The sequence below is a fragment of the Python bivittatus genome, unplaced genomic scaffold (genome assembly GCF_059951505.1).
Source record: "Python bivittatus isolate LINGU-HERP-01145 unplaced genomic scaffold, Pbiv_v1 ctg000480_np1212, whole genome shotgun sequence".
Lineage (NCBI taxonomy): Eukaryota > Metazoa > Chordata > Lepidosauria > Squamata > Pythonidae > Python > Python bivittatus.
The window spans coordinates 30,755,990-30,781,083 of NW_028277075.1; the positions used below are offsets into that span (position 1 = coordinate 30,755,990).

A 25,094-nucleotide genomic window follows, 5' to 3' on the forward strand; every position below is an offset into this window, starting at 1 on the left:
GCTCCTTCGGTTTCTGGCGCATTGGAGTTTCCCTTTTGCAAAGAACGTATATTGAGAGATTGACTGTGTGCCTGTGTGCGTGTGTGTGCGCGTGAGAAGCTAGCTTGGATTTCTGTCACAAATTGCCTGGCATACTTTGTGAATATTGCAACGAGGGACTGCATTTTCAAACGTCAGCCACTCAATTAATGTCTATTTTTGTAGGAAGTATTTTGCGGGAGGTGTGTGTAAGTCTACAGCACAACTGAATGGGAAAGTTGTGGTGATCACAGGAGCCAACACCGGCATAGGGAAGGAAACGGCGCAAGACCTTGCAAGAAGAGGCAAGTGATTCATATCTGCTTATCCCTTGTAGCCCCCAGAATTGTAGGGATTGTAAGAAAAGGAATTCAGGATGGAAAGGGAAGGTTGCACTTCAGTTTGTTCCTAGAGTGTGATATCTCCTTTTCTAGGAAGTTTTGAGTAAATGGGAGCTCACTTTATATATACATCCTAATCTTGATTTTGTATAAGTGTTTCAAATTCTGTCATGTTTCTCAAAGTTCCTCCTTTTTTCTTGAGATTCCAGCTTGTCTTTGTCAGGATTTTCTTTCTCATGGGAAAGGATTCATCCCGTTATCTTTACAACAATAACAAATAATATTTTGACTACAGAGATCATGTGAAAAACACCTGTTATTGTGTGTTGTGTACTGTGCTATTTACTGCCACCTATTGGCGTGTGTATGCTAGTTACCCAATGGGGGTGGCATAGAGCTATAATACAAGGAGAGGAAAATGTTCAGTCTCTCTGAGTAGTTGTTAGTTGTTTTAGTGTTAGCCACTATGTAAGGTTTGTGGGCTACGTAGTTGTAACAAAGTACCAAGTAGTGTACCTCTTCTCTAAGAGTTTGTAGCTAGAGATTTTGTTAAGCTTGTGTTGCTAATAAGTCTTGGATGCTACAATTACATGAGAAGATGTGTTTTTCTTTATATTTTGTATGATATTTGCATTTTATGGAATTTTGCATTTTTATCAATAAACACCAGTTAGTATATATTTTCTGACTGGATTTCTTTGGGAAACAAGAAATGGACATTGCAATGTGTTTGGTTTCATGGCTAATATTTTCCTGGAGTTTTTGCTGTGCTCTGCACAAACAGGAGTGTTTGTGATTATCACTCTGCCCGACAGTCTTTGGGTTACGACAGCAATTGAGACTGGGGTTGCTGTCACTAAGCAATACAGTTGTAAAGCATAAAGTCCTGGTAGCCCTGGTTGCTTTCATAATCGCAAGGCATGCAGGTTGTTAAGTGTGAAGCAGTGGGAGTCCCAGATAAGGAGCATGGCGGTTGCCACAGGGATGTGTGCGTATCCTGAGAGGACGGGCAGAGGTTGCATACAAATCGAGGGAAGCCTGGGAGTACTTCAGAGGCCAAGCGCGGGGCATGCGATGTCGAGGGAAGGCTTGGGAGGCTGAGCACAAACCACGTGTCAATCGAGAGAGGCCGGAGGAGCCTGTGTGCAGGTGGGTGGGTAGTCCTGCGGGCAGGAGTGACTTACCGGAATGAGTTGCAGCCTTCCCTGCCTGCTTCCCCATTGAATTTGCTTGGAGGAAGGCAAGGGAAGGTCACAAATGGCGCTCACATGATGAACTTCGGCTGTATGTTCATTTTTTCAGTGCTGCCATAACTTTGAACGGTTGCTGAAAGAATGGATGTAAGCTGAGGACTGTAAGATTTGCCCCATTCGACAGAGAAACTGCCGTGACACGTGTGGTTCACAAAAGAGGTTTACTCATGCGTAACGTAGCAGTCACAAGCAAAGCCAGGACTGGCTTGGTACAATTGCATCACTCGTTATATTCCCCCCTTCCCGCGCTTTTTTCCGCCCCGCGATCGCGTTACCGCTGCGGATTATCGGCCCCCCAATAATCCCTCTTGATTGTCCATGATGGCAGGTTCGGTCAGGGTCCATTGTCCTTGATTGGCAGTCCCCTCCGGCCTGGGTTGGCCCCTCCCCGTTACGTGCAAGCCCGAGGGTTCTGTGCTGCGCAGCGATCTTGTTTCGCTGCCTGCGGCCCCGTTCATTGTTGGCTCACGCCGTTATCAGTGTATAGTTAAAGCTTCCGCTGCGGTTTTCCTGTTTGGCTGGCCGCAGGTGGCCCATTAATTAGCGGCGCTTTCAGTTCCTCTTTTCCTCGCTAGCTACCGCCGGTGGAGTTCGCGTGGTCTGGCTGCGAGCTTCCCCGAAGCCCCGTGCTGACCGAACCTGACATACCGCCCCCCTGAAGACAACTCCCCCCCCGACTTTATTTCGGTTTCCCGGGGTATTTATTGTAAAAGTCCCGCACTAGGTCCGGCGCTCTTTTGTGGGTTTTGCTTACCCATTCACTGTGGGACTTGGGAAAATGTTTCCATTGCACTAGGAGCTGGACCTGCCCCTTGTGCCTCCTGGCGTCCAGTATCTGGTTGATCTTGAAATGCTGCTCCCCACCAACCATGATGGGTGGTGGCACCCCCTCTGCCTTGTGCCAGGCGTTCCCCGGCTGGTGCAGCTTTAGCAGGCTGCAATGGAACACCGGGTGGATCTTCCCGAGGCTTTTCGGGAGCGTCAGCCTGATGGTTACTGGATTGATGACCTCTGCAATGGGGAACGGCCCCACAAACCTCGGGCTGAGTTTTTTCGATGTCTGGTGCGTCTTTAGGTTTTTGGTTGACAAATACACCTGGTCCCCCACTTTCCACTGCCCCTCGGGGAGTCTCTTGCAGTCCGCGTGTTTTTTGTAATCGGCTTTGGCTCTTTGCAATGCCGCGTGCGCCGCTCGCCGGGTGGCGTCGATTTGGGCGAACCAGGCGTCCAGGGAGTTGATTTGGGATTCCGGCTGAGGCAACTCCGGCATGGGGACGAAGTCTCTCCCGGTGGCTACTTTGAATGGAGAAAAGCCGGTATTCTTGTGGACGGCGTTATTGTATGCTACTTCCGCGAATGGCAGTAGCTCCGCCCAATCGTCCTGTTGGTGCCCCACGTAGCAGCGCAGGTACTGTTTGAGCCCCCCGTTCAGGCGTTCCGTGGCTCCGTCCGTCTGCGGATGCGCCGCGGAGGAAAGGGCTTGCTTCGTCCCCACCCGCTTCAGGAACTCCCTCCAGAACCGCGCGATGAAGTTGCCACCCCGATCGCTAACGACCCGTCGGGGCGTGCCGTGCAGCCGGTAAATATGTTGCACGAACAGCCTCGCCAACCTCTCTGCCATGGGGACTTGCCGGCACGCTACAAAGTGCGCTTGTTTGGAGAATAAGTCCGTAACCACCCAAATGGCGGTCTTCCCCTTACTCTCTGGGAGCTCTACTATGAAGTCCATGGCGATCTCTTGCCATGGGCCGTCGGGCTCCGCTACCGACTGGAGTAACCCCCTAGGCTTGCCTTTGGCCCCTTTCGCCGTCGCGCACACCGGGCAACCCCCCGAGTATGCCTCCACGTCCTTCCGGAGCGTTGGCCACCAGAACTGCCGCCGAATTAAGTGGAGCGTCTTCACGAAGCCGTAATGCCCCGCGTTCCGGCTGTTGTGGGCTCTTTCCATGACCTCCCGTCGGCACCCCTCGGGCACGTACAACTTCCCTTCGCGCCACCACAAACCCTCTTGGCTGGTTAGCGCTTCTCGGTTTTGCTTGAGCCAAGCGTCCTGCTCCGCCGCCTCTGCGAACCCTTGCTTTACCTCAGGCGCCGCGTCCCGTCGCTCCCCCTTGGTCTGGCTCCGGGTCACCGCCTTTGCAGCCAGCCTGCTGGCAGGGATGATGGAGTCCACGATTTCCTCTCGTAGGCTGGCGTGCTGGGGCATGCGAGACAACCCGTCTGCTAGGAAGTTGCGCTTCCCGGGGATGTGTTTTAGGGTGAACCTGAACCTCACGAAGTATTGGGACCACCGCACCTGTTTGGGGGATAGCTTACGCGGGGCCTTCAGGGCCTCGAGGTTCTTGTGGTCCGTCCACACCTCGAATGGTTCAGCTGCCCCCTCCAATAGATGCCTCCACGTGGCTAGCGCCCACTTGACGGCGTACGCCTCTTTCTCCCACACCATCCACCTTCTCTCTGTCTCTGTGAATTTGCGGGAGGCGTAGGTGCATGGGTGGATGGCCCCCTCTGGACTGGGCTGGAGCAGGACCGTCCCCGTTGCCACGTCTGACGCATCTACTTGGATGATAAACCGCCGATCTGGGTCGGGATGGCGCAGGATCGGCTCCGCTGTGAACCGCCGTTTTAGCTCCTCAAATGCCCCCTGGCATTCTGCAGTCCACGCAAGTGTCATGCTGGGCTTGGGGGGTTTTCCAGTGCCCTTGGTTTTTAGCAAGTCTGTTAGGGGAAGGGCGATTTGGGCGAAGTTCGGGATAAACTGTCTGTAGAAGTTCGCAAACCCCAAGAAGCTTTGAAGTTGCCTCCGGGTTCGCGGCGCTTCCCAGCCCAGAACATCCTTTACTTTCGCCGGGTCCATCTCAGTTCCCCGACTGGATATCTGGTAGCCGAGGTAGTCCAGCTGCTCCCGATGAAACTCGCATTTTGATAGCTTCGCGTACAGCTGCGCCTTCAGCAGTCTCTGGAGCACCGTGCGCACCAGGCTCACGTGCTCCGCCAGGGTTTCGGTGTAGATGAGGATGTCATCCAGGTAGACCAGGACGCCCCGGTAGAGTAGGTCGTGCAGCACCTCATTTATTAGCTGCATAAACACCCCCGGGGCCCCTTTTAATCCGAACGGCATCACGGAAAACTGGTAGCTTCCGAGCGGCGTGTTGAATGCCGTTTTCCACTCATCTTTAGCGCGGATCCTGACCCTAAAGTAAGCTTCGCGCAAGTCCAGTTTTGTGAACACCCTCCCCTTAGATAGGTGCGACATTAAGTCCTTCATCAGGGGGAGGGGGTATTTGTATTCGGTGCTGATTGCGTTCAGCCCCCGGTAGTCCACGCACATCCACAGCGAGCCATCCTTCTTCTCCCGGAATAGTACCGGGGCCACTAATGGTGACTTCGCGGGTTGGATGAATCCCCGTGCTAGGTTCTTGTCTATGAACTCCCGCAGAGCCCCCATCTCCCTCATTGACAGGGAGTACATTTTCGGTTTGGGCAGCATTGCCCCTGGCTCGAACTCGATGGCGCAATCACTGGGTCGGTGTGGAGGGAGCTGGTCAGACTCCTTCTCCCCGAACGCCACCGCCAGGTCTCGATATTGCCTCGGGATTCCGCCGCTCGTCGTGGGTTCCCCGGACTCTGTCTCTCGTTTTGCAGTTGTTCCGCCAGTCGCCGCTGCCTCCCCACGCCTCGGGATCGTTGCGAGTCTCCGGGGTTCCGGCGCTGCTGCTGCTGCTGTTGCCGCCCGGGTCTCGGGCTCCGTCTGCTCTCGCCCCGCCTCCCTGTGCCTCGGATCCTCTACTTGCCCGTCTGTGGTTGTGGTCGCGCCCGTTGCCACGGCCCGGTCCCCTCTGCTCTCGCACTCCGCCGGCCTGTCGACCCCAAATCGCACTGCCTCCGCCGTCCAGTCGACCCGTGGGTTCCGTCGCCGCAGCTACGCCAAGCCGAGCACCACCGCGTAGTCGGCCACCGGGACCACCACAAATCTTAGTTCTTCCCGGTGGCTCCCGATCGTCATCTGGACCGGCTCGGTGTAATACTGAGCTGCCCCCCCCCGCCAGCGTGCCGTCTAGCTGGCTGAATGCAATGGGCTCCCCGAGGCGCCTCAGCTGTAGTCCGAGTCCTGAGACCACAGCTGGGTGCATCAAGCAGTGGGTGCAGCCTGAATCCAGCAGCGCCCGCAGCTGTGCCACCCCTCCGGATCTCACCCCCCGGATGTGTATCCTCACCCGGAACGGAGGGCAGTCCTCATCCCCGATTGGGTCCGCGCGCCTCGGTTCCCCTGCTCGCACTGGGATGCTGTTCAGTGCGAGCGCGCCTCGTTTCCTGCCGGCTCCGAGTCCTCTCCGGAGGACGCCGTCTCCGGGGTCGACCACCCCCTCCGTCCTCTTTCGGTCACCGCCGCCACTGCACTCTTCCACGGTCGGTCACCGGCCCTTTTCCCGGTAGGACGGGGGGGCTTGACTTCGGGCCGTGGTGAGGCTCCTTCCCGCTCCGTCGGGCACTGCGCCAATCGGTGGCCTCTGCCTCCGCACCGGAAGCACAGGTTCGGGGTTCTGGTCGCCTCTCGCCCCCCGGTGGACTGCCGCCGACTGCTCCGCCTTTCCTCTGGGGGTCTCTCCCTCGGCCGGTCCCTCGTCTGGTCCCGTCGCCTCACGCTTTGTTGAATCTGCCGCCATGCCGATTCCGCCGTTCCAGCCAGCCAGATCCAATCTTTCACTGTGGACGGGTCATCCTGTCCCAGTGCCCGCTCCAGGATCTCTGGATTGAGCCCCCTCTTAAAATACTTCACCCTCAGGGACTCCGGCCAGTCCGTGAGCTTCTCTACCAACCTCCGGAACTCCAGGGCGTACTCTGATACCGACTTGTCCCACTGTCTGGACTGCAGGATGTCGTCCTCAGCCCGCTTGGCGCTCAATGTGTCCTCGAATCTGTCCCAGAGTGCCTGCATGAAGTCCGGGAAACTCCGCAATTCCGCCGCGTTGGCGTCGTATAGTCCGATCACCCAGCTAGCCGCTTGGCCATCTAACAGCTCGGCCACGTAGGATACTCTATCCTCGTCCCTAGTGAATAGGTGACCACCCCTCTGCATAAAACCCATGACGTGCGTCAAAAAGTGCGGCAGCTGTTCAGGGTCTCCTGAGAACTTCCCGGTGATGCCTCGAAGTCTCAGGGCATCCGCCGCCCGTCGGTCCACCGACCGGGGCATCGTGGGCGGTGCCGGCTGGGGTGCCGGACTGCCACCCCTGTTGCTCGTGCCATCGCTCACTGCCGATGGTCCCACTCTCTGTAGCAAGGTCTGGAGCATCGCCTCCACGGCGTCTAGGCACCGCTCGACCCTCTCCTCTAGTCGGGCGAGCTTCTCGTCCCACTCGCGGTTCCGGGGCCCCGAACCCCGGGTCATCGTGACACCTGAGCTGTCTGGCCCTTGGTTCACGCACATCGACCACCGCTCGGTTGGAGGGTACCCGGTCCTGGCCGCTGTCCCGTCACTCCCGGGTGGCTCTGACCGTCCCTCCTCGAGTCCGGGTTCCTCGTGCTCCAGCCGACCCATGGATTCCTCATCGCTGGTCATGCCTGTATTAGAAAGGGAAACGCTCCTCGGTGGTACTGGGTAGCGCTAACGGTGAGTCCTGGCTTTATGTAAGATTTGCCCCGTTCGACAGAGAAACTGCCGTGACACGTGTGGTTCACAAAAGAGGTTTACTCATGCGTAACGTAGCAGTCACAAGCAAAGCCAGGACTGGCTTGGTACAATTGCATCACTCGTTATATTCCCCCCTTCCCGCGCTTTTTTCCGCCCCGCGATCGCGTTACCGCTGCGGATTATCGGCCCCCCAGTAATCCCTCTTGATTGTCCATGATGGCAGGTTCGGTCAGGGTCCATTGTCCTTGATTGGCAGTCCCCTCCGGCTTGGGTTGGTCCCTCCCCGTTACGTGCAAGCCCGAGGGTTCTGTGCTGCGCGGCGATCTTGTTTCGCTGCCTGCGGCCCCGTTCATTGTTGGCTCGCGCCGTTATCAGTGTATAGTTAAAGCTTCCGCTGCGGTTTTCCTGTTTGGCTGGCCGCAGGTGGCCCATTAATTAGCGGCGCTTTCAGTTCCTCTTTTCCTCGCTAGCTACCGCCGGTGGAGTTCGCGTGGTCTGGCTGCGAGCTTCCCCGAAGCCCCGTGCTGACCGAACCTGACAAGGACTACCTGTGCCTTTTATTCCTCTAGCAATTTGTCAATACATGGTAAATTCCTAACTTCATTGAACTTGCTGTGTCTTTAGCCTGATTTCTGAATCTGGATATACCATATTGGCATATATGATTGAATTTATCTTACTGTAGCTGTCCTTGAAGTAAAAGGCATTTGATGATGATGCTAATGGTGAGATTGCTGGATTTATTGTTGTTTTTAGAAGGCTCCGTATTTTTAACTTTTAACAAACTTTAATTTATAATATATCCCTTCAACTTAGTTTCTTCTTTTATTTTTTTGTATCATAAATACTTATGAAGTCCATTGGCTAAGCCAGCTCCTTCTGTAATTAATATTCTGCTGTTTGGGAGTTTTATCTATCCTGTTATCCATGATAAGACAGCTTGCTCAATAATATAATTTAAGGTTAGGAAATGCAGTCCTCCTTTCTTTTGAGTCTTGCAAAATTTGGAACTTACTCTTTTTTTTTTCCCCTGCTTCATATAAGTCTATTTATTATTCTTTGCCAGTCCTGCAAATTGAGATTGAAATTGGTGCCATCTGGGATAGGAAGTTCATCTTAGGAAAATATATATTCATTTGTATTGTTGCAATACGTCCTAAGCAAGAAAATTTTAGATTTTTCCACCTATCAAGATCTATGTAGTTCCACAATTTGTTACAAGTGCTTTGAAATAGGTCTTGGTTGCAGATAGAGTCTCAAATATTTCAGTGGTTTTTTGTTTGTTTGTTATTTCATAATCAGTCTCCTTTTTTTCATAAAGCCATCTTCTTCAAAGGTTCTGTATATTATTAATATCCAAAATTGTAATTTGGACAGTAATGCCTTTGTTCCACTTTTCATATTTTATTGGCTGCAGGTGCCAAAGTCATCCTTGCTTGCAGAGATATGGCAAAAGCAGAAAAGGCAGTCCATGAAATCTGGACCAAGACGGGAAACCAAGAGGTTATGACAAAACATTTAGACTTGGCAGACACCAAATCTATCAGAGAATTTGCCAATAATTTCTTGAAAGGTACGTCTGAGACACATTGTTCTTCTCAGAGTGTGTTTACTTGGGCAAAATGATATTTGTCTAAAGATCCAGTAGGCATGATGCTATTCGGTTATGCTTTCTATTCGTTTTTTAAAACCACTTCAAAATGTGTGCAGATTTTAAAATTAGACATCTGCCAGCATAAGTATACCTCAACTAGTAGGATTGTCAAAGCACTCCTAAGGGAAGAACTGTAGTGACTGAAGTAACAGAGGATCTGCTATTCCCTGTCATGTTGTCTGGAGGGATTTTGTGGGAGACTGAGAGGACCAAATTTTGCCTTGTCAAAATGTTCCTGGGAAAATCTGAAAGAAACTGAACTGTGCCTCTGTTTTTATTTCACCAGTTCCAGTATTTTTTATCTTAGGCCTCTTTAATCATATGACCTACGTGCTTGTTTCTTGTAGAGGAGAAAGAACTCCACATACTCATCAACAATGCAGGGGTTATGATGTGCCCCTATTCAAAGACAGCTGATGGCTTTGAGATGCACTTTGGAGTCAACCATCTTGGTAAGATTGCTATACTTTTCTACGTGATCAGTTTTTCTCTTAGTAAAGTTCTGTTTAAGATGTTTTCCTCCTTTTGTGTTGAAATACTATGAGAGGTTAGAGTCTGGGCTGCATGTAAAAATTGGAAAGATTTATGTGCTTTCACAGTGGGGGCATGCAGGGAGGACAAGTGAGGAAAGGAATGTTGCAATGCTGCAATGCTGCAATGCTGCAATGCTAGGTGTGCCTCTCTTGTACATGAATTGTAATGTTGCACGCACATGTGTAAGGAGAAGAGCTTACATTGCAATATTTGTTTCATCTGTATGAAGTGGTTGAATTCTACAGAGGGCTTTCAAAAGACTGTAACTATTATGTAGATGAACATACATTTGTTAGGCTAAGAGGTTCCTCTTAAGGCTCTGTGAGCCCTGATCATTTCATAAGAGGTAGCGCTGCTCAGTTCTTTAAGTTAATGGAAACATGGGTTGGTTGGGGTGAAACAAAAGTGTCATTTTTCTCACAGGGATTACATATGTGCTGTTCTGGTTCTTGATCACACTATGAACTGTGTGCTGGGCATTTTTCTATGCATCAGGTTCTTCATCAGGTTAAGGAGCTATTTGAATGCGCATAGTCCTTAAGTCATTTCCGTAATCAGGAGGTTATTATCCTTGTAATTGTAGAAAAACTATGAGAACCCAATTACACCATGCAGTCTTACTTCCTAAAAATCCAAACATCAGTGATACTTTCTCATCACATTTGGAAATCAAGTTCCTTTTGATACCTGGTGACCTCATGGAAATATTCACAGTGTTCTTGACAACAATATGGAAATGATTTGCCATTGCCTTCTCTTGGATTTTTAAAAAAATCTTCTCAGGATACCCTATGTTTCTTGTATTATCTGGTATTTACCATCTACGTATTATCCAGTCCTGAACCTGCTTAAATTTTTGAATTCAACCAAGGTTTAGAATACAAAATTGCTGATGTGAGACTAGGCTGAAGCTACCATAACCTAAAGATGAAGCAGGCACGTAAGCAGAGAGGACAAAAGCCGGGAAACGTATCTATGGGATCCCTTTGGGGAGGTAGATAAGAAGGAAGCAAGTCGTTAAGGAAAAAAACAAAGGACCTAAACCAGAAAAAAAGTTGGACCTGAGCATATGGAAACCCCAATCCCATCAACAACTGCTAGACTTGTGAATCAACAAAGCAAGGACTTTGGGGGATAAAAGGGGTCCCAAAGCCCGCCCACTCTGAGTCGTCTGAGTTGTCTGAGCTGAGTCATCTGAGTCACCTTTGGATCCAGACTTGGCGGCTTCCGTCCCTCTAGCTAGTGCCTGGCAGCCTAGTTGGGAAGGACGAGGGTAAGTGTGGATGAGTGCATGTGTGTGTGTAGGAGAAAGAGCAGATGTACCTTGCAACCAGGAAAGTTTTGCTGTTACTTTAAATTCACTGGGTCTCCGTGTATTACAAAGAACCTCTTGTGCCTCAGTGTTCGGTTGGAAGTGATTTGTGTGTATCCCCAATTATTTCCCGGCTGTTGACCAGGGCTGTGTGTCTGTCTGCTCCAGCCGCACCTATCTGGAAAACCCAGGTAGAAAGCAAGGGGGGCTGACAAGATCCGCGTGCCTCAACAGGCTGTGAGTGTGTGAGTGAGTGACCATAAGCCGAACCTGGGAGCAGCATGTGTAACATTCTTATTGGTGTTAGAAGTGGGATACATGGTTTGGACCCTTTGAATTTATTATTTGAGGGATTAGTTATGCCTTTGTGGAAATTTGGAGATGCCCAACAAAAGGGTGCTTTGTCACCGCATGCCTCCCAGGCGACAGTTCCATTGGAGAATCCTGAGGAGGAGGAATTGGGTTTGGTATATTGTGAAGTGATGGAGAAACTTGTTAAGAAGTTGGGATTGCCTCTTGGTGACTTACAGGAGAAAATGAAGTCAGTGTATTCAGGGAGGGATGTTAGGATAGAATTTGGAAAGCTGTACAAATTAAGAGGAGGGAAGAAACAGAAAGATTTACCTGGAGTGTTGGCAGTAATATTGGGAGTTGGCTTGTCCCAGATGGATCAACTCCTCATACAGTTGCGGTCAGAGAACTTCTCTTTAAAAGGAGACTTGGAACAACTCAAAAATACCCACCATGTTTTGCAGGCTGATTACCAGCTGCAAAAGAGCCAAATGGTGGAACTAAGAGAGACCTTGGCTCAACTGAAGGATAGTGTAGAAAGGGAAGAGGAATGGCAACTAAAGCAGGCTGCACAAGAACTAAAAATTGAAGCTTTAAAGGACCTTGTGCAGACCTCTGCTAAGAATAAGGGCAGAGCATGTGGAGAATGTGGTAAGGTAGAGGAACTACACAGACAAATAAGGCAGCAATCTTACCAAATTGCCTGCTTAACAGGCTCAGACCTAGATGAAACCCCAGACTTTCCCTTTGATGGGAAGGAGCCTTTTGAGGAATTAAGCCACAACCTCCCTGAGGCTTCAATAGCAGTAGTGGAAACCCGAGCACAAACAAGGCGCAGAAATGCCCAAAACCAGCAATGGGAAGAGTGGGAACAAGTAGTCACTCATACCCCTTTATCGGGAGGAGAGCTGAAACAGATTGTTACAGATCTGGGGGTCTTGAGCCCTGACCCCCTCAAATGGACCTGGAGGCTGCATCAACTCAGCCTCCAGTACAATTTGTCTGACCAAGAGATTGAGCGGGTCATATTAACATACCCTGAAGTTCGCACCAAGTGGCACACATACCGGCGACATCCTAATCCCCCAAATCCCGGTGACCGCCTTAGTGTCTTACAGGGTCTCCAAAACATGGTGCAGGATTTAATGATTGGTACCCAATTATGGCTTAAAGCCATTGGGGATCGGCAGGGGAAAGAGGACCCTTTAGAATTTTGCCATCGCTATTTATGGTATCAATTCATAGCCAGAACAGAGCCACCTAATAACATGGATGAAGGGTGAACGATGGGTGACATCATGCAGCGCACTTGGAGCAATCAGTCTTTAAAAGGCGTGCTGGGTGGGCTGCAGCGCCCCGAGCGAGCTTGGATTGGGCGAGTGGGTGCAGCTTACCCATTAGACTTGGCCACCTTGGAAACAGATCTGCGAGAAGCAAGGAAAGCTGTTGGAAATGTTGGAGAGGAAAGTAAAGTAAAGACTGGGGGAGGTGCGAATAATAAAAGATAGGTGGGAAAGAAGTGGGGGAGACAGCAGGAATAGGAATTTGTGGAGTAATCAGGGGCAGAGAGTAGGGAATGGAGAGGAGCGTGTGCAAGTGTGGCGAAAGCTGAAAGACTTAGGAGAAAACATGGAGAGATGGGATGGGGCTCCTACTAGAAGCTTGAAGGAGTGGGTGGAGCAGTTACAGAGAAATCAGGGAGGAAAGCATGGATCAGAAGAGGAAGATGAAGGGAAAGTTAAGGAGAAAGAGCAGCCTTTTTCGCTGCTCCAGCAGGAACTGAAACAATTAACAGAAGCTTTAAGAAAAGTTTCAGTCCTAGCTGTAAAGGGAGAAGAGGAAACTGCGATCTCAGACCCCTCCTTAGTAAACTTCTAGGGCTGCCCCGCTGCTGTGGTAGGTAAACACATGGGTCTTGACTGGCAGTATCGGGGAAAGATTTTGAAAGACCCTAAAGGTGTGAGAAGTTACCTTTCTGTTTTAACCTGCAATGGTCCTAAACAGGCTCTATTAGACACTGGAGCTGAAACTTCTGTTATTAAACACTTTCCTTTAGGTGGCAAGCAGATTTCATCTTTATTGGTGACCTCCTACAATGGAGAGCGAAAGAATTTAGCTTGCTATAAATTGTGGATCAAAATAGCTGGGGTTGAAGTCCCACTTAAAGCCATTTGGGACTCCTCTTGTATTGAGGACCTAATACTAGGACAAGATTGGCTAACTGAAAACAGATTTTGGTTTGACCCCTATTCTGGATGCCTATACCAGTTAGCCCCAGGAGTGATGGGGCATGCTCCTATCTCTAAGCAAATATCCATTGCAGCTCTATCTGCCTCACAGATCTTGGACTGGGAGGCTTTAGTTCCAGGGGTTAACCAACCCCATCGCAGCCAATGTGGGAAACATGTTAGTGCACAGGTAGAGATCACTGGGCCACCTGTACCCCCCCCCGAAACAGTACCCGTTTCCAAAGGCTGCTGAAGCAGGGATCGCAGAGATTATTAGTGAATTAGAGAAGGAAGGCACTCTAAAAAAACAAGTAAGCCCCTTCAGTAGCCCCCTGTGGCCAGTTTTGAAATCAGATGGAAAAACTTATAGGATGGTGGTTGATTACAAAAAAATTAATGATCGGACCCCCCAGATGGCCCCCATAGTTGCCAGCATGCCCGATCTCCTCAGCAGAATTGGGCCGAAATTTAAATGGTTTAGTGTAATTGATCTAGCTAACTGCTTCTTTGTCCTGCCCTTAACAGAAGAAAGTCAAGCACGATTTGCTTTCACTTTCCGAGGGCAACAGTATGTCCCAACACGAGTACCTCAAGGATTTCATAATTCCCCAGCCATTGCTCACTATTATGTCACTCAGATGTTAGATGAGCTCTTGCCAGAAGATCAGGAACAGGTTCACTCTTATGTTGATGACATTTTAGTTGTAGGAGAGACAGAGGAAGAAGTGAAACATCGCACCCTTCGGGTGCTGGAGAAGATCAGGGATACTGGATTTAAAGTTAATCTAAAGAAGGCACAATTAGTGCAACAGGAAGTAAAATACCTAGGTGTAAACATTGGACGGGAAGGGCGGAGGATTGATGTAGACAAAGTCAAAGCCCTGACCTCCATGGCAGCTCCTAAGAATTTGAAATCCCTCAGAACAGTCTTGGGAGCTTTTAACTTTGTTCGCCAGCACATCCCTAATTTTGCAGACTTGGCCCGACCCTTGTACAAATTGCTAAAGAAGGCACAACCATGGGAGTGGGGAGAAGAGCAAGAAAATGCTTTTAAAACACTGAAACTTTGGGCAGGAAGGAATCCTGCCCTTCGCAACCCAGAGACTAATTCTCCCTTTTGGATCAGGCCCAATTTCTCTGATCGTGCTTTTGGAGCTGTGCTACTTCAAAAGGGGGAGGATGGTCAGTTACTACCTGTTGCCTATGATTCACGCACTCTTACTGGCCCAGAACAAAAATACACACCATGTGAAAAGGCCTGTGCAGCTGCTGTGTGGGCATTGCAAACCTTTGAGCTTTTTACAGGCACATCACCTATAATTTTGCAGGGACCCCATTCTCCTCTTAAATACATCTTACAAGCAAACCGTATGCCCACAGCATCTAACCAAAAATTTGCTCAATGGATAGTTTATTTAACTCAGAGAGGGGTCTCTCTAGAGAATGTATCCAAGCCCGATTTGCTTTCTGCCTCCATTCTGGAACAAAGCACGCAGCATGACTGCTTGCTCAGAGATTGGGCTGACCAAAACCCTATGCCCCCTTTATCTTCTCTCACTCCAGACCAGGAAATCTGGTTTACTGATGGGGCTTCATGGTAGGACGAAGGGACCAGATATACCTCTTGGGCAGCTATTTCTACCACAGGCTTAAAATTAGGGGCTGTTTTACCAAATTCTTACAGTGCACAAGAGGCAAAACTAGTGGCTGTTCAACAGGTACTGCAATATGTGATAGATAAAGAGAGGGAAAGTGTCTGCATAGTCACAGATAGTGAGTATGTTATGAAAGGGATTACCCACTACATGCAATACTGGGCAAGGGATCAGTGGGTGTCAGCTTCTGGCAAATTGCTAAAACATTCAGAGATATGGCAAGATATATATAATAACTGGCAACGCCTGAATGGCTCCATATATTGGATTAAGGCTCACACTGGTTTAGACACTTGGTTCTTCTCCAAAAATGCAGAAGCAGATGCCTATACGAAAGAGGTTGCCCAACAAGTGCATGCCTTAGCAGTGATAAGTAAGTTGGGGGAAAAGGAACAGATTATTTTGGACTTGCACAACATGGCCCATGAGGGTGTAGAAAAAACCTTGGCAAAGGTACGTCAAGTTGCAACGTGACCCAATCAGCAACAAATGGTTAAGCACATTGTTGCTAATTGCCTGGAATGCCAAGTCCAGAAATGGGACTACTCTAAGTTGCAACCCCCCCTTTATGGCCAGAGACAGATTGGTCCATGGCATACAATTTTCCTGGACTACATTGAGGGATTACTAAGAACTAGAGATGGTTATACACATCTCTTAGTAGTAGTAGTAGATGGATTTTCTGCCTGGGTGGAAGCCTTCCCGACATGCAATAATACTGCAGACACCACTGCAAAGTTGTTGTACCAACAGGTCTTTTGTCGCTGGGGCCTGCCATTCCAGATTTCGACAGATAGGGGCGCTTCTTTTGTTAGTCAACTCTTTGAAGCCTTCACCTCACAGTTAGGAATCCAGTGCAAACTACATGTGGCTTACTGGCCTCAGAGCAGTGGGAAATGTGAATGCATGAATGGTACCATTAAGACTGCATTAAGGAAACTCTGTCTCCAACACCACAAGCATGGGCAGACTTTCTGCCAACGGTTCTAGCGGCCATCAGAAGCTCTATCTCCAGCTCAACGGGATACAGCCCCTATGAAATCCTGTTTGGTTTCCCTATGCACCTTGGGGTGCACTGGGAAACCAGGGGAGGATATGTGGATTGGAATCCTGAATGGCTTAAAAACCTAGCAGAAGTAAGAACAGACATGGCTAAAGCCTTGGAACAAGCTAATGCTGCTTCCAAAGAATCCAAAATTATCCCAAGTGACATTAAACCAGGGGATCAAGTTATGGTGAAAAAAGGAAAACCAGGAGGAGCCCTGGGACCATGATGGAAGGGACCACATACAGTCCTTGATGTAATTTCACCCCATCTAGTGTACCTGGACACAAACAGATGGTGCCACTGCTCCCAAGTCAAGCCTGTGTAACCTGTGTAAATAGGCTAGGTTGCTTTTGTCTTCCACTCCCTCTTTTGTCCTCCCCCCCCTTCTTTTGATTTTATCCACAGGATCCAAGCATGAAGATCTACATCCAAATTCTCCTGCTGGGACAATGCCTAGAAGCTCTGCAGCACAGTTCTAAGAACAATTTTTTTCTAGAACTGGCATAAACAGCTATGAACAGCTCAGCTTTTTGCGTAGGGTGACTTTTGACAGTGGGAGGAGTCACATCCACCTGTTTCTTTGGAATACCCTCCAGCCTAGAGACATTAAGAGATGTTACTGCTTTAAAGAATTTCACTACTGACTTGTGGGAGGGAATGTTCTTTCACTTTGGATCTTCTCCAGAACTTGAACCATGGACAAACCTGTCGGGCAGAGTGATAATCACAAACACTCCTGTTTGTGCAGAGCGCAGCAAAAACTCCAGAAAAATATTAGCCATGACAGCAAACATAATGCAATGTCCATTTCTTGTTTCCCAAAGAAATCCAGTCAGAAAATATATAGTAACTGCTGTTTATTGATAAAAATGCAAAATTCCATAAAATGCAAATATCATACAAAATATAAAGAACAACACATCTTCTCATTTAATGTAGCATCCAAGACTTATTAGCAACACAAGCTTAACAAAATCTCTAGCTACAAACTCTTAGAGAAGAGGTACGCTACTTGGTACTTTGTTACAACTACGTAGCCCATAAAACCTACATAGTGGCTAACACTAAAACAACTACCAACTACTCAGAGAAACTGAACATTTTCCTCCCCTTGTATTATAGCTCTATGCCACCCCCACTGGGTACCTAGCATACGCACGCCAATAGGTGGCAGTAAATAGCACAATACACAACACACAATAACAGGTGTTTTTCACATGATCTCTGTAGTCAAAATATTATTTGTTATTGTTGTAAAGATAACGGGATGAATCCTTTCCCATGAGAAAGAAAATCCTGACAAAACTAGAGGAGAATGACCCTGAATCTTTTAGGTGTAACCAATGCAACTCAATGTGTATATTTCACTAACTTTGGGAATCATAAGCACCCACTGCCCTCCAATTCTCCTGTTTTTACTTGTGAAAAGGTCTATAATATCTCCTATGCCTCCACCCCTTTATTTTTACCTAAAGGTTTCTTTTTGTTATATGGGCATGAGGCCTATACTCATGTCCCAGCCTACAGTTCAGGGGGGCCTTGTGCCATTGGGCACTTGACCTCTCTATATGCCCTGCCTCCCATGCAAGTAAACCCATCAACCCGACTTAAATGGGAACTATCATCTGATTGTGAGAGTGACGTGACACTCTTATCCAAAACAGAAGTCATGGCTCTGGCCCTCTCCTTAGTGGGGGTCCCTGCACTGGGCAAAAGAACCTATATGGACCTCAGAAAAGTGGCCTGTATCCTAGCTAAAAGTGTCAACCTCACATCCTCCCTTATTGCAGCTCTAACTGAAGAAGTGACTGATATCAGGGCTGCAGTCCTCCAAAACCGTGTAGCTATTGACTATCTACTATTAAGAGCAGGACAGGGCTGTGAATCCTTTCAAGGTCTTTGTTGTTTTAACCTAACCAACAACGAGAACTACATTGAGGCAAAACTAGCCAAGCTGAAAATTCTAGCCTTTCACATCTCCCAAGATCCAGAGGGATGGAGCTGGTCATGGCTCACAACTTGGTTACCAGACTTTGGATCCTGGGGAAGGAAAATTGTTCAGACCTTGCTGTTTGTATTATTTGTCTTTATATTAATTTCCTCAATCTTTCAATGTGTTAACATTGTTTTCTGGAAATATTGTACCTCCATGTCAACTGGACAGCAAACCTATTGGCAAGAATACCTAAAAAAACCTGTAATGCTCTGAGTAGGTTATGAGTGAGCCCCATTTTGTGGCATCTCCTGTTTAACTCGATGCCAAGGGGAGGAATATGTGAGACTAGGCTGAAGCTTCCATAACCTAAAGATGAAGCAGGCACGTAAGCAGAGAGGACAAAAGCCGGGAAACTTATCTATGGGATCCCTTCGGGGAGGTAGATAAGAAGGAAGCAAGTTGTTAAGGAAAAAAACAAAGGACCTAAACCAGAAAAAAAGTTGGGCCTGAGCATATGGAAACCCCAATCCCATCAACAACTGCTAGACTTGTGAATCAACAAAGCAAGGACTTTGGGGGATAAAAGGGGTCCCAAAGCCCGCCCACTCTGAGTCGTCTGAGTTGTCTGAGCTGAGTCATCTGAGTCACCTTTGGATCCAGACTTGGCGGCTTCCGTCCCTCTAGCTAGTGCCTGGCAGCCTAGTTGGGAAGGACGAGGGTAAGTGTGGATGAGTGCATGTGTGTGTGTAGGAGAAAGAGCAGATGTACCTTGCAACCAGGAAAGTTTTGCTGTTACTTTAAATTCACTGGGTCTCCGTGTATTACAAAGAACCTCTTGTGCCTCAGTGTTCGGTTGGAAGTGATTTGTGTGTATCCCCAATTATTTCCCGGCTGTTGACCAGGGCTGTGTGTCTGTCTGCTCCAGCCGCACCTATCTGGAAAACCCAGGTAGAAAGCAAGGGGGGCTGACAAGATCCGTGTGCCTCAACAGGCTGTGAGTGTGTGAGTGAGTGACCATAAGCCGAACCTGGGAGCAGCGTGTGTAACACTGATAGCTGTCTACATAATTTAAACAGTTCTGTGAAAGAAAATCGCCTCTTTCGGATTTTCTGAATTTTTGCATATCTTTGCAATTGAATGTTATCAGAGTTTTCATGTGTGTGTGTTTCATAAAGAAAAACTGAACAAAAAATGTCAACTTTTCTTGTTTGTTTTATTTATTTCATAAACAAAATTATCCAACCTGCAGTTTGGTAGTCTGTAAAAGTAATCAACCTCAACCTCAGTTCAATTAAAAAGATAACCAGGACCAGTTCTATCAATGCTCTGTTCATAAAACTCACAAATTTTGGCTCTCCTCATCAGCTCACGAGATGGTTACGTTAATCATGGTTTGATTGGATTTTTTACCTTGGCTGCCAGTTTTGTATTTTATTTTCATTCTTGGGCGTGTTTTGAACTGTTGTTACCTGCTCAGAGTCACCATGGTGAGATGAGTGGCCATATAAATGGAAATCAATCACAGGGAAGTTCTCACCACAGAGATTCTAAAGGCATGACATATCCTGTTCAAAAGACATCTGTTAAAAGAAAAAGAAAAAGAAAAAGACATGACGCCCATCAGTGTGGGAAAACTTACAAATTCTTTTCTAAATTTGTGGGGCTCCACCGGTCTACCAGGAGTCTTGAAACGGAGAAGATTTGGGATAACCACGAATCTTCCCAAGTAAAAGCTATTCGTGTGGAAGATATTGTCATGTAAAAGTTATTTCAAGAACATAGGATGAAGTGATCCAGGAAGTCACAAAGAATGCTAGAACACTACCTAGGCATCTCTTGCTTTGGCTAAAGTCAGCGCTCATAATTCCTTCATCAGAAAATCACTGAGAAGAAATGGGATTCATGAGAGAGGAGAAAGGCAAAAGTCATGAGTCCCCGAGAAGAACGTTAATGGTTGTCTCAAAAATCCCCTGGATAGCCCTCCAGATTTCTGAAGGATTGTTCTACGAACATATGTCAAAAATGTTCTTTTCAGGCTACTTGGACGTTGGTATGCCTGGCAGAACGAGTGCATACCAAGACCTCCTACCAACTGTCAGGCACGGAGGAGAGGCTGTGCTATCTCCATTCTGGATGACTTGCCATTATTGAAGAAAGCATGGAATCTGCTTTATATCAGAGAATTCTATGGGTGAATATCAGAACATCTGTCCATCAGCTGAAGTGCAAGTGGGTCATGCAGCAAGGCAGCAATCCCAAACATATGAGCAGGTCTCCAAGGGAATGAATGAAGAACAAATTCACTGCTTTGGAATGGGCAAGTCAAAGTCTAGACCTAAAACTGTATAGAAATGTTACGGCAGGACCTGAAACTACAAGTTCATGCTAGAAAGCTCTTAAATCTTACTGAGCTCAGCAACCAGAATCTAAGGGGCAATTACTTTTTCACATCTGGCATGTTGCATATTGGATGACTTTAGGACCTATATGAACCACTGAGTGGGAAAGATACACAAATATTCAGAAAATTGGAAAGGGGTGAACATTTTTCCCAAAAAATGTATAAGTTCCTTAAGGACAACTACTTAACTTCTTGATTCTTAGCCATCTCTTGAAGATACATCTTTTTCCCCCTACATTTTTGCTTTATTTTTGTCAAATATTACAATTATAATGTTGTAGTAGATGCATATCTGTATTTAATTCCCACAAACACATAATAGCTTATGTATTATTGGACACTGACAAAATATTTGGTAGTGTGATATGTTGGATAGTAGAAGATAAAGATACTATATCCTTGTAACACATATGTTTAAGAAAAAAGAATGCTTACCGATCTAACAAAGTAACCACAAAATTCAAATTATTGTTCATAATCTTTCCTGTTAGGACACTTTCTTTTGACCTTCCTGCTAATAGAGCGCCTGAAACAGAGTGCACCAGCTCGTATTATCAATGTATCTTCACGGGCTCATCGTTTTGGGAAGATTTGCTTCGATGATCTTCAGGGGGAAAGGTTCTACATTCGGGGCCTGGCATACTGTCATAGCAAGCTGGCCAATATTCTCTTTACACAGGAGTTGGCTAAACGTCTGCAAGGTGAGCTGGAAGTTTGCAGTGCCTTTAGTTGACAAGGCCATTTAAAAGCAAAAACCACTGGAAAAATTGGCATCCTGGGATGGGAGAAGTTCAAATATTTTTGAAGTACATTTTTTTAACTCCAGATGTTGTTGCTTCCCAGTATTTAAAATAGAACTGTGACAAGCAAAGATAGCAGTGTGTTGAACAAACTGCAAGAGCCCTGACATTTGTGTCTTATCCACACATACGGAATGTGGTGAGACATCATTCCAAGTAATGTTAAATAGAGTAATAATTCCAGAGAGAGATATTAGGGCTCCTACCACAGGCATAAGTATTGTTTGCACATGAGGGAGCCATGGTCAACTTTAGTCCAATTGCCATTGAATTGTCCTCCAAAACATCTTAAGTAAACCAAAAGACCCAGTAGCTCAAGAAGGAAAAACAGGGGTCATCTACAACATACAGTGTAAGGAGTGTAACAGCCACTATGTAGGACAGAGACTATGTAGGATAGACTTGCAGAGTGCATCCATGAACACCAACTAACAGTGAGAAGACCAGATGATAATTGATAAATTAATAAATGATAATCTCACAATACATGGACTGTCTCAACCATAGTTTCTGTTGGGAATCTGTGAGCATCCTAGACCAAGCTAAATCCAAAAACGCTAAAGAATTCCTGAAAGCTTGGCATTCAGACAAATCAGGCAACAATAGACACCTAAAAATAAACCATATTTACACACCATTCAAAATAGACAGTAAAAAAGCTACGAACGAAACCAAAAGACGAGAACGCATCCTCTCCAGCAGCCAACACCCAGATAAGCAGGGATTAAGAGCAGGCGAACAGGCAGAAAACAATACCCTACTCAAGGAACTACCAAGGAGAAAATCACACCACCACAACCAGTGGCAGGGCAAGGTACTGCATATAAACAGGGACCAAACCCCACCCTCACTCGCACTGATGATGTCACCTGGTTGGGTAATGAAATCTCTGGAAGCAAACAACCAAGCTCGGAGAGCACCAAGGATACCACAGTTTCACCCCTGAGCTACATATATTCTCTCCTTTTGAAACTCTAATTTCTAAGTACACACTGGCATCATATGCTCCGCTGTAATTCAAACAACATCCCCTTTGCTTTTGTATACGCTGATTCCATTGTCAGTATATCTTTGAATTCATTTAAGGTTCCTCTCCTATAGATACTGGTGTTACTGTAAATACTCTGCATCCAGGTTCAGTTTTATCTGAACTGATCCGTCATTCGTTTGCACTAAAAGTTCTGTGGAATACATTTGCCATCTTCTTGAAGACTCCTTTGCAAGGATCCCAGACCAGCATATACTGTGCAGTGGCAGAGGAGCTGGAGACAGTCAGTGGAAAGTATTTCAGGTGGGTTGAACTGGGGTGACTGGCATTGGGATGCGGTGACAGAGAACAAACTTTGGGGAAAACCTTCTGGTTTTGTTGTAACCACCTAGCTCTCACATTAGCCTTGGGGTGGAGGAAAGAAGCTTTGTATATGTTCAACTTCACTCCCGCACAGTATAACCACCTCAAAATGAGCCAGGACACAAGCAGGAGTTATGATTGCTCTTGGTATCATTTTGAAGCATCAGTGAGGCTCTGCCATGGGCTACGAGCAAACATTAGGATATGGGACTTAGCAAGTGCTTAGAACTGAGGCGTGGATGAGTTTAGAGTTCTTGTAGCTCTAATAAGTGCAGAAGCCATTCAGAAAGAGAGGATCTCATCTGCTGATTCTTGCCTAGCACCATCAGTTGAGATCACTACTTGTCTCTTTAAAGCAGCAGTTTTCAACCACTGTGCCATGGCACGTTTGGGTGCTGTGAAAGATCCACAGAACGACACATGGTTGTTCTGGGTGAGTGGAAGTGTAGGGACAAGCCAAGACAGTGGGAGTGGCTGAGAGGAGGCAGGGAAAGTAGTGAAGATTAGAGGAACTGTTGGACTATACTACAGTGAGAGTGCTGTGGGGAGAGGGACTGACACATGCACTAGCCTTGCTGTTTTTGTGTGTGTGTTGAGGGGGTGTGGGGCGTGCCATAAAGTCAGTCTTGATTCCTGGTGACTGCCTGGAGTAGTCCCTGTGGTTTCTGGGCACCATTTTCGGAAGTGGTTTGCCATTCCCTTCTTCGTAGCGCTGAAAGAGAGCGACTGGGCCAAAGTCACCCTGCTGGCTTGGGGCCTAAGACAGAACTAGAATTCATGGTCTCCCAGTCTCCAACCTGGTACCTTTAATCGCTACACCAAATTGGCTCTCAGCCTTGCTGAATTGGCCTTTTAAAATGTTTGGTCTAGTGATCAAGGCAAAAGGCTAGAAACCAGGAGACTGTGAGTTCTAGTCCCACTTTAGGCATAAAGCCAGCTGGGTGCCTTTAGGCCAAGCACTCTCTCTCAGCCCGGCCCACCTCACAGGGTGCTTGTTGTGGGAAGAGGAGGAGGAGGAAGGACTATTAAGTATGTTCTCTCATTGAGTGATTTATAAAAAAATTCTAAAAAAAGATCAAGATCCCTCTGGGTTTTATTTTGGCTGAAGTGCAGCTGTTCTGAAATGGTTGAGCAGAACTTCTGGAATACAGTCCTTTATAAAGGGGTCACAACAACACTTTTTCTAGTTGAGCACACTGCTGATATACACAGTGTAGATCCTCTGTTGGAGAAAGGACAGAATGCTGTTAACTCATATTAGTAGTTGAGGAGTCGAGAGTTCAGGCATGTTTTGCTTCATGTGCCTCTCTTAGAATTAGTGAGCTTTTGGGGGGGGGTTTTTGCTAAACCTGCTTCTTCATGCAGTGGAACACCGCTAACATGCTTTCTTCCTCTATGTAACAGTGATTGTAAACCAGCAAGAGTGGCGTCTCAAGGGCGTAATGATGAAACGGCAAAGAAGCTTTGGAATGTTAGTTGTGAGCTCCTCGGTATCCAGTGGGATTGACCTGCAGGAGCCGCTACACCTGACTTCCGCATTTTGTGCGTAAGACTATGGGAAAGGGCTGCTTTCATGCACGCTTCCTAGATGCAGTTGTTAGGACATGTTCATTTCCAGTTACAGTGTTCATCTCAGTTTCTGCACTAATACAGAAGCTCAAGCAGTTGTTCAGTGTACGGGACGATCCACAGTACACGAATACTGCCTTGCTTGGGACTTCACAATACCCCTGCAAAAGCTACTTAGTTTTTCTGGGTTTGCATGGCAGACTGAATTATGAACTGCTTGGTCTGGTTTTGCTCAGCATTCTAGCTCAAAGGTTGCTGGCTTGTTTCTGATTCAGTAGGCCATGTGAACATGCCAGGCTACAAGATTACAGCGGGTATCTTTTTTTTTTTAATTTCAGATGTTTACACTATGGTTTTGGTGTCTTGGCTTCTTTCATTTGTTGCATGATTTGTGGCTACATAATTAACAAGAAATGATGTGACAGATTAAAACAGTAAATTGACCAAGTTTAAGCTTTTATTGTCTCAATGAGAGTTGAACACTGTTGTTCATCGGAAGTTGAGAACTCCTCCTTTACAGTTGAATGCAGGATAGTTCACAGGACAGGTTTTGCTGGTGAGAAAGGGATCCTTAGAAAATCCTACAGAATCTGAGTAGGAAACAATATAAAGTGCGTAAAATGCAGTGCAAAGGCTGGACCCAAAAATGTCTCTATTTTCTATTCAACACAAGTGGTTCCTTTCTTCCCTCTGGAAGGCACTGTTGGGAAGAGCTTGAAGATGGAGGTACAAGCCATGTTGCATACCTACTGAATAGCCAACAGACCTTCACACACACAGAATTAATGTTGATCTTTTCTGATGGTGGAAGAAGTAATCAGGGTCACAACAAGCCCAGTTAGACTATCTTTTGGGGGTTCATGGCAGTTTAGCTTGATAGACAGCAAAAGCAGATTTTATAACTCTTACATTCCTAGTAGGCTAAGCTCCAAAATCTGAAAGGTATGAAAAGGTGGAAGCTAAATATAGCCCTCCCCAGTTACTTAACCTCACAGTTGTTTCTGACTGCCAAATCCAATGAATTAAGCATTACAACGCTTGTGGCTGTGAGATGTGGCAAGCGTTTCA

At 47.1% G+C, this 25,094-nt stretch overlaps 1 protein-coding gene across 1 annotated transcript; it reads left to right on the top strand.

Annotated features, from left to right (window-relative positions):
- Positions 1–24,479, top strand: LOC103052660 (retinol dehydrogenase 12-like). Its single transcript, XM_088145618.1, has 6 exons — positions 1–323; positions 8,665–8,820; positions 9,249–9,353; positions 20,798–21,007; positions 22,208–22,397; positions 23,862–24,479. Exons 2-6 carry the CDS (start codon positions 8,694–8,696, stop codon positions 23,962–23,964), a joined length of 735 nt encoding a protein of 244 aa, XP_088001744.1. The 5' UTR covers positions 1–323; positions 8,665–8,693; the 3' UTR covers positions 23,965–24,479.
- Positions 24,480–25,094: the final 615 nt, after the last annotated feature.